The 10486-nt window shown below is 41.0% G+C and overlaps 1 protein-coding gene across 1 annotated transcript; it reads right to left on the bottom strand.

Annotated features, from left to right (window-relative positions):
* Positions 1–3343: 3343 nt before the first annotated feature.
* ch25hl3 (cholesterol 25-hydroxylase like 3) lies at positions 3344–7829 on the bottom strand. The gene is made up of 2 exons (XM_008287062.1): positions 7323–7829; positions 3344–6174 (listed from the first exon to the last, which is right to left on the bottom strand). The coding sequence occupies exons 1-2, from the start codon at positions 7739–7741 to the stop codon at positions 5811–5813; spliced, it is 783 nt and encodes a 260-aa protein (XP_008285284.1). The 5' UTR covers positions 7742–7829; the 3' UTR covers positions 3344–5810.
* Positions 7830–10486: the final 2657 nt, after the last annotated feature.

Raw genomic sequence — 10486 nt, 5'->3', positions numbered from 1 at the left:
TCCATACTTTCAGAGTTAAACTCTTTATTAAGTCTTACAATAGGAGGAAGGATGCAAAACTAACAATAAGCTGAAAAAAAGAGATGAGTCAAGAATGCCTTTAACAAAGAGAGGGACAGTTGTTTGAATCTCTGAGACTGGACGTGTGCATTCATGATTCATGCAACTATGTGCACTCCAAATGAATGAGTATGGACAGATATATATTTTGTACCATAAGACAGAAATGAGTATTTCATCTTAAATGGCAAAGACATAAATATCAGCTGCAAATAGGAGAGATGTGCAGCAGACCTACAGTCAGCAGGTTACAGGTATTGATGCAAAGGTATGTCCTCATCCTCACAAGGCTAAAGAGAGGCACAAGGTTTTCCAAAGAACCAAGTCCATGCTACAGTCTGTGCGGCCTTGTGGGAACTAGTGGGCAGTTGTCCCCCTCCTTCTCCTTTCCCCTGACATCTGTCTTCCTCTCTACTTATCTCTGGCCTCCCTACTCGATGCAAACACTAATCAGCACTTCATGTGCCTTGGCGCAGTGAAATGACCTCCCCGAGGCAACCTGACAAGACATGAACTCTCCAGGCCCACCTCCTGCCTCCTGCAGCCTCCTGATACGTAGGCGCTGTGCAGGGGTTCTAGCGGCAGGGTTATCTATCCCAACCCTGTTTCCCACTTCACATGCCTCTTTTCCACTCCCCGAGCTACAGTGATAGCAAGGTGTTGGGGGTTGAGAAACATGTATGCCACCACTCAGGCTTGGAGAACTTGAAGCCATTCTGGGCAACTTTTGAGATGGTGGGATGGGGGAGTGGGACAGGACAAGTGGGGGGCTGGGGTTGTCCACATTCTTAGGAAACAATCTTAACTGACTCAACTCACTGACCCAGCACCATGTGCCCCCAACATATCTCCACCTCAGTTGAGTCATCCATCACTATTTTGGCAAAAATGGCCATTTTGGAACTTTATTGACTCTCTGGAACTCAAGAGTGGAAAAAGGGCCACCCTGTTGCATTATGGATACCCAAAGAGAATACAGTTATTTTCTTTTGTTATAAGCATTTTGATACCTCTGCTGCTTGTGTCAAATAAAAGACTATTTATTGTTCTAATTTATTGATTTTTGCAAGAGTAGATAACTATATATGTACATTTGTAAGTTAGTGTAGAGCAGTGATGACAATGCATTTGCAGCACAAAGTGAAATTTGTTGGGAAGAGAAATGATTGCTAAAACAATAAAGAACAGTTACTTAACAAATCCTAAATCCATAGTCTGTCTAACTACGAATAATCCTTCATCCACACTGTTTCACAAAGTTTGCACGCTGTGTTGTTAAAAGGATTCTCCCATATCAAGTGGAATGTAAATCTATTGTTAAAATTACAATTATCAGTGAAAGCATCTTGGTCTCTTAACTTTCATTTTCAATATTTTAGGATCACACAATGTTTCAGTAATATCAGTATCAGCTCACAGGTCATAGTTCATGCATGACACACAAACAAAGAGCCGTGGGAAAATGAGTGGAAGGCCTGCTAATGAACAAAAGGAATGGCCTGCTGCTTGCATGGACATTGAGAAGGCTGCAGACTGCTGACGGACAACCTGGTTGCGAAGAGGAAATGTGAGCAACAAGTAAAAAAAAGTTCTAAACTCCACTATCTTTTTTCTGTTCACACTACCTTTTCTGTGAATGTTAAACATAATTGCAACAGCACTGTGCCGTTATTTTCATGTACCGACGCACACTTAAGATGTAAATAAAGACTACAAATCAAACTTGTGCTCAAAATATGTAGCGCTTTCTATCGTTCTTTCAGTTTTTAGGAAAAGTATATCACAATAACAGTCGATGAAAGGTGTCACGATTGTGCTCTGTTTGGGTAAATTACACTGTTATAGCTGCAGAAAAGGAAAAAAATCTGTCCAGTGAGATCTGGATAGTGACGTAAATTTGTTCTGATTGGTTGGTGCAACAAGACAAAACAGTGCACACCGACACACCTTAGCAGCCAGCTTGGCAGATGTGCCAAGTGTGTGGTATCTTTTTTTTTTTTTTTTTATCAAACTCTGGCCAAGAAAGCAAAATTTGTGTTTCTTTTAAAAGGATCTTGCAGACCACAGCCAATGTTGTTAAAGAGATTACACTCACTAATTTGGTTCATACAGTAAAATGTGAGTGAGATGCATGTCTGGGGGTCACTAGAGCTTATGCAATCATAGTGCCAGTGCTACATTGTTTCAAAAGAATGATTATGTAATGCTTCTGCTGCTTTTCTTAACAAAATGGCAAGAAAAAATCTATTTATGCTATTGCAAAGCTTCCTAAAAAGCTGCCTTTGGCAACAGCCCACTAATGACAAGTGCACTGAGATATTTCAGAGAGCAAACAAGTCGGGCACTGACTGACCTCTCATCTAAGATGAGAGCAGAGGTCACCTAAAAATGGTTGCAGACCAAAGAGCAACAACCTCAGACACTGTGACAACAGGCGGTCTCCGCTATGTAAAGCTCACTAATTGAATATTTACAGAATGGTGGAAGAAATATGAATCTGGCCTTTGTCACTAACTGGCAAACTTTCAGGGACTATAATGCAATGGGAAGTGTTTCGTGTGATAAGGACTGCTGGAGAGCACTCTGTGATTTTTCTCTCTCTTCTTTAGATATAAAATCACTGGACAAAAGAATTTTAATCTAATTGTTTTTACGCTGCAGTTTGTGAAGGACTTAGCCTACGTGATAAATTTAGGAGTGCACTAACAACAAGTAAACAATCTGAACTGTTCCCAGTGTACACACAGTTCAGAGCGCTTCCAATCCTGTAATTCTCCACTGACTGACATCATGACGCTGGCTGCTGGACATCGACGTGTGCCTCGCTGTGAACGTGTGTTTTGGTGTGTGTCACCCAAAGCGGCATGACTCGCCCATACTCTGACGTGGGGTCTGTAATGGGGCCTGATTGTTTCCGTTTTGGGTCACATGTTTATCACTGCATCTCTTGGCAGCTCCACCACCCAGAGCTCATCTCCCACTCTGTCCTCAAGTCTCTTCATTTTCTGGGAAAAGCACAGTTTGCTCAACCCACTGCTTGATGTTAATATACAAAAGGACCTCCAAATGTTCAAACACCTTTTAACAATTTGCATTTGTGGTTGCGAAACTTCTTAAAGCCCATTGGAAGAGTCTGTAATGAAAACCAGACGTTCAGTAGTTCTGGCCAAGTAATACAACCCTGAGAAATAATCTCTCAGCAAAATGAGCTCAGCAAAAGTCAGAACAAACGCAAGCATGCAAGTGTCATTCTTCATTAAAATAATCACTTTCACTCCCCAGAAACTCTCAAAAATAGATTTTAATCACCATTAATAGGTAGACAGCTGCCTGTGAGAAAAACCTAACTACAGTGTTGCAAAATGATGTTCAAGCAGAGAATCCTGCTTATGTAAAGCAATGAAATACAAACTTGTTATCACTCTGAAGTGATTGTATTTGGCTCCCTGTTGAGTCTTTAAGTTTCTCTTGTGTTTCTCAAGCACATGAGTGTCCAAGTTGTGCAACTCTCTCTCCTGCTCCTGTCTTTTCACTCAGGCTTCTAATCCTGGATCATCAGCTGTCCTGGAAACTTTCTTTCTCTTTGCCCTTGGGCTGTGCTTTACTCTCAATGTTTTGGATCCAAAACGGGATTTCTCTCCAACAGATTCAACAGATTTCCTCTTCTCTGTCTTCATCTCTCTCCCTTCTTTGTGTTCGTCTCCCTCTCCTGGACATGTGGATGGAATGCTCGAGTTTTGCCTTGGGTGTGTATGTGTAACTTTATGCTTTCCATGGCAGTGAGGAGGTCATGTGGCTCACGTGTTGTCTGTTTGCCGACATCTGACATAATCCTGGACCGTAGTCTTCCTGTACACTGATCGGTCACAACATCAAAACCGCTGACAGGTAAAGTTAAAAACACTGATTATCTGTATTCAATGCTATGTTCTCCTAACATCCATGTCGTGGCTTCTTTGTCACAGAGGCTGCAGCTTCCCACAAAACTGCTCAGAAAAAGTTTAAGGAAAAACTCCAGGGCACAGACCTCTAATCCAAACTTTCCAGATTTAAATTAGATCAAAGATGTGTCGGAACAAACCCGCTCCACTGGGACCCAACCCCAAAACCCACAGGACACAAAGGTCAACGTCTCTGTGCCAAACACCAAAGAACACCTCCAAAAGCCCAGTGTCCATGCGACGGGTAAGAGCTGTTCTGGCAGCACAAAGAGGACCTAGACAAGTTTAAGCAAGTTTGTTTTAACCTTGTGCCAGATCGGTACACATTTGCAAGCTGTAATTTTGTCGTTCTGGCTGTCAGCACTAAATCTGCTGTTGCTTTCTTTACACACAACCTCTATTGCATAACTACGATATTTTTCTGTAGCCCCTTGAGGCAAATATGCGATTCGTGATATGGGGCTATATAAATTGGCTCGACTTGACTTGACACTGATGTAGTGCAGGAAGCTTGAGCAATTTCATGCTCTTTGTTACCCTTCCTCAACAGGAGAGGTAGTTGCAAATCCTCTGGTATATGATCCTAGCAGAGTTCCACAGAAAATAAACCTAAACAATGTTGTTGATACTAGATTTTATGGCTGTTGATGAGATCTCTGCGGTAAAAAAAACAAAAACAAATAGAAAGACTACAACTGCAAAAACTGATGGAAAGGTGTCTCATCTCTTAAAACATGTGGCTTCGATTACTCGAAACCTAGTGGGACCAGTTTGCAGAGGACAGACAGCTGATACAAATCACGAACCAAAGCAGCTCAGCAGAAACCTGAACCCGAGGCAAACAACCAAACACCAGGTCTGTGTTCCGCCTTTATATACTTTCTCATACCAGTCAAGTCCTGTATCTGTAAAACTTTTAACGAATGGCCAAACATAGCATTGAAATAAACAGAAAATGTGTTGCAAACTGTAGAGCATGTTTCTAATATACATTATTCTTGAATTACAGGTGCTTCTACTGGAATGTCTGTATTTTGTATGAACTAAGTGCTGAGCTGTCTAGACTCTTCACACCTAATGACAGACCGATATCAAAGAATTAGTGTAATGTTAAAGGAATAATTTGGCATCCTTCATTCAAGTTGGACTCCTGCTCTCAGTAGCTTCATATGTATTGATCACATGTCCACAGTGTCAATCGTCTCCCTGCAAGAAAGTGAAAAGTGTACTTTCCCAAAATGCCAAACTTTTCCTTTAACTGCAAATACGATCAAAATAAATCTGCTACGTGCACACAATATCAGCTGCTTTACGCCCACAAAGGCACTTTGAGAGCATGTAAATCTATCCACACCCATGTTAAGAGGGCACATCAGTTATACATTAGTTCAGGCAATTGTTCATTGTCTTGATGTTGACTCCTATCGAGCTGCATTCACTTGCTCTGGCATAAATTGTGCGCCTAAGCTTCCAACTCAAGAGAACCACAGGAACTACGTTGTAAATACTGTACGTGAGCATGACGTCTGTCCATGGACTTTGTGAATTTAAGACATTAAACCATACAGCATGTAGTTCCTTAATGAAATTCTTCAGATTTCAGTCATTTTGTGGCCACAGATGTCAAACTGTCTTCATACTGCAGGATATGTGAATGAAATGTCATTTGCTGGTTTGCTTTAAAAAGTGAGTTCACATGTACTTCATGAAATGAAAAGCTGATTAGAAACAGTCAGACACTGCAGAAAATATCCTTCACTGGATCTTGACAGCACTTGCAAGTGTGCAACAGTATTGTTATTCCGGACATTAATGCGGCACTGATGCCCGGTATGTGCCAAAGAGCTTGTCCCAGTGGGTGAAGTAGGGGGCGTAGTTGCCACCTTGCAGGCTATGGTGGGCCTGGTGGAAGGGGGCTCCTCCCAGACAGGGCAGCAGTCTGTGCAGAGCCCAGGGCAGGTTGTAGCCACAGTGGTCCTCCACCGCCAGCCAGCTGTTAAGGAGATGGAAGAGGACTTCGCTGAGAGGATGGCAGCCCACTATAGAGACGGTGCTCAGAGCCAGCAGCAGCAGCGACAGCAGCTCAGCCGAACTGGAGTCCTGCGCCACCAGGGCGAAGGGAACGCGGTGCTGGTGGTGCATCTGGTGGATGCTGCGGTACAACCAGGGAACCCTGATGAGGAACACACACACAGCTGCCTCTGTTTAACCTGTTACTGTAATGGAAAATTACTGGAATCGTCTCAGGATGGCATCATATTTGTGTGGACTGATCAACAGAACTTTTTTCCTCCGTGTTTCTGCTATTACTGTTACGAACAATTACTAGTAATATGCATTTTATTAAAAGACAGCTTTCAGGATGCTGGTTAAAGGGACATGCAACAGATTTTACATATGAAGAACACATGATGTCCTGGTGATGTCATGGTGATGGCATCTGTATAATGTCAGGTTACAACCTAAAATTCTGAACAGATGTTATAAATGCAGGTTGGAAGACGTGCTCATTTACTAGTATAAAAACCATAAAGTTACATTATTGCAGTGTTCAGAGCTATGAAGTTCACAAGAACCAAACAATCAGAATATTGTTGCTTCACTGCTGATCTTTATCTCTTTAATGTTACCTCAACAAGTCTGCCAGTTTAAAGGCAGTAAACTCTGAATTACTCGAATGCCACTTTAAAACAGTTTAAATTAAATCGTAAATACTAAACTTTGACCATCAGTCTTTGTTATTAGGTCTGTCCTATGTTAGGACTCTGTGATCAGGTTTACCACTACAGGAGTCTGCTGGAGGGTGTTGGGTTGTTGTGTGGATTCATCTCACCTGGTCTGACTGGATAAGATGGAGGCAGTCAGCCAGTCTGTATCTCTGCTTGTTTGGTTTTGTTTGTTTATGTTATTTCCCATTTCACTCTGAAGAATAAACTTATTTGCAATTCCAGCTCATGCATTGTCTCCTTCTCCTTGTCCTTGCATGCTGGGTTGTGACAAGTTAAACAGCTTCATTTTAACTGCAATCCAGTTAAAACACCTCACAAGTAGAGTACCTGAGTAAATGAAATTAGCATCTTTCCATCACCGATTTATGTGGAAATCATCGGGACAATCAAAGAAATATGAATATTTTTGAACTGAAGGTAATATTTTTCTCAACTATGTACAGGCTCTTTAATATTTTCAATTCTGGGAAGGAAGGAAAGGACTCTAAAAGTGGAAAACTAAAACCACCCAGTACAGCATCACTGTTACTATAAAGCCCTGTTACCTCAGAAGGGATATCATGTTAACTCAACAAAGGTGTGTGCTGCTCACCTGTGCATGCAGTAGTGCCACATAAAGTAGAACATGTCAAACAGTAGAAAGCAAGCCAAAACTTCCACAAAGAGCTGCCAACAGGACGGAGCCAGCTCTGGAAAAGTGTTGCTCCGCATGCTCTGGAAGAGCGCTGTGGCGGGCAGGACGACGGTCACGTATTTGTACAAAACCCTCCAAAAACACTCAAACCAGCGCCAGAGGGACGGCGGAGGACCCGAACCCGAGGCGATCCTCCAGGAGCGGACCCGCTGACAGACGCTGCCCAGCGCGTCCAGCGCCAGGAACGGTGCGCAAAAGAGGACGTGCGTCAGGAAGGCGCAGGACGCGGGCAGGTAAGGAGAGTGTAAGATCCTGTACTGTCCAACTCTCACACACTCCCAGAGCCCCTGGAGGACAGGCGCTGCTGTTGCGTTCATCACTGCGGTCACCTTCTCACTACAGTCTCCTACATCTTCTCACACGAGCTGACGGCTAGATCCACAGTGGTTCTCAGATTCTACCTCCGCTAATGGCCCGCTGTCTTCATAGCCGAGTCACGCAGGAGAGCTTTCTCATCACAGGGTAGTAGGAGGGGCCCCCACCCACTTCTTGTATTTGGTCGAATTACAGAAAGTCAGTCTGTGCTACAGCGTAAGTGAAGGTCAAATCACAGAGAGCAGCTTTACGCACACAGAGCACCTGTACACAAGGCTGGCTCCTGGAAACGCAGGGGAAGCCCGTTTTCAGATACAGAGGCTGGTTACACAAGTGAATGTAGAGATCTAAAGACCGTGAGTCACATTTCCTAGAAATGAGGGATTTTCCAGGAATATGTGGGATTTAATTTCTATTGATCCTAAAGAGCAATTCCAAACTTCAGAGGAAACGAGCGAAATAAGACACAGAAATATGTTCAACCTTTTCATTTTCCCTTTCCTTTTTTGCAAATAAAAAGCTTGTGTCAGTTTCATTTTTTTAATGTATAAAAACTTCTAATCAAATTATGGTCAACCAACAGAACTACATTGAGAAGTAATATTGCTTTTATTCTACAATTTAAAGGTATTTTTTAATCCTAACTGTCCACAGTTATCCAGGTTTGTTTAGACTGATGAGGGGACTTTCAAATGCTAAGCTCAAGGTGAAGAAAACTTAAGTTGTTATGCCGGTTCCATTAAGTTACCTCAACTTGAATTTAGTTTTAAGTCAGCTAACCGAGAAAGTTGACTTTAAATGACATCCAATAATAAGTTGATGTAATTCCCAACATCACTGTACAAACTCAACCTAATGAAGTCATGTTTACATCCCAGGAGGTTAATCTAAATCAGTAAATTAGATTTTTTTTTTAATGTTGCAACTCTTTATTTAATTAAGTGGTGAATAGGTCTCGACTTTTTTCTTTTTTTAAATATGGAAACAGTTTCTTAGAAATCAACCATTTGGCACCAGTTCTAAATACAGACAGTGACTTCATACCTGCAGACAAATGGCACCATGTGTACTGGTAGTTCCACACACAGTCCTGCATACAAAAAGACTATTTTGGCTAAATCTCTACAACAAGATGGGATGAGGCATTAAAATTAAACTATCTACAAGTGCTGTACTTAAGATAAAAAAATAAAAACAAACCAACTAACAAAACAAAACAAAAAACAAAACAAAACATGTACATTGCTTCTATTTTCTACTTTCTTGTTCAGCTCTACTTCACTTCAGTCTTCTTACTCAATTGCATTTGTTTAACAGCTGCAGTTTGTTAATTTGAAGATGAAGACCCACAACAGCAGAAAAATTTGACCTACACATCCAAAACAGCAAAATTAGGCCAATAATGTAATATAATGATGTTATATAATTATATTATAATAGTATAAAATAATGATGCAAATAGTATAATTTAGTATAGTACAGTCACAGGGGTAATTTTCTCGATTATGTCTGAGCGTACTTTTACTTAGAAATAGTGACAAAACCATTAGTCATTAAAGAGGTGATATTAGGTTTGTGTAGGAGTAGAATGTAACTAAATACATTTACCTAAGTACTAACTACAATTTTAATGTGCTTGCACTTTGTAAGTCCAGACTTGTGGATCAGAACTTTTTTTTTTATTCCCATTAATGTCCATTCCGTTTGTTTCTTCCATTAATCATATGACGAGCCCTCAGATTTATCTGCTGTTTCTTAATATAAAACTGGATATAAAGTAGTTTCAACCGGCAGCAGCTCCAACAGTTACATGCTGGTGACGCTCTGATGCTTCTCTATTAATAATGTAATGTATAACAATAAATCCATCAGAGGGACCAAACCAGGACTTTTACTTTAATACTTTAACTACATTTAGCTGTTAATACTTACGTACTTTTACGTAAGCAGGACTTTTCATGCAAGACCTTTACTTGTAACATATTGCTAGACTACAGTATTGGTAGCTAAATACTTCTTTAATCAATACGGTTGTGCCTGTCAGTAGATAACATTCCAGTTACGTTAATCTGGAAGGAGTCATGAAGAAATTGGTCAATGTGTTGATTCCCAGACATCCAGTCATTACACAAGCATTTGATAACGTGGTATTTCTGCCCCACTTCCCCACTAAGTCACTATTTGTCACGAAAGCACATGTGAATGCACAAATACAATTACTGAGGTCACCCCTGATTCATTCGAGGGTACTCAGGATTTTTTCTGCTTCTTCCCGTTAAATGCAACTCTCTGGAAACTTCTTCCAAATTCAACATGACACAACTACCCAATAAAAAGAATTCTGAACCGTTCTCTCCTTTAGTTATAATCACTTTATTTAAAATAAAATGTTACCAAAATCTCTTGCCCATTATCTATATAAAATGTTAGGATTTGTGATAAGAAACTCTCAATAAACGGTTAGTATCATATAAATATTACATAAGAGTATGTTTTTTTATTTTATTTTTTTCCAAGATATTTTTTGGCCTTTTTTGGCTTTATTAGATAGGACAGAGAGAGAGAAGAAAGTGGGGGGAGAGGAATGGGGGAAGGAATCCGCAGCAAAGGATCATGAGCAGGACTCAAACCCATGACCGCTGCCTCGGGGACTACAGCCCCTATACATGCAGCGCCAGCTCAACCAGGTGAGCTATAGCGGCACCCCAAAAGTTTTTCAAGCAATAAAATGTGATGTGGAGTTATAA

Source organism: Stegastes partitus, unplaced genomic scaffold (assembly GCF_000690725.1).
Source record: "Stegastes partitus isolate 25-593 unplaced genomic scaffold, Stegastes_partitus-1.0.2 Scaffold485, whole genome shotgun sequence".
NCBI classification, from domain to species: domain Eukaryota; kingdom Metazoa; phylum Chordata; class Actinopteri; family Pomacentridae; genus Stegastes; species Stegastes partitus.
This window is presented reverse-complemented; position numbering and strand designations above follow the sequence as displayed.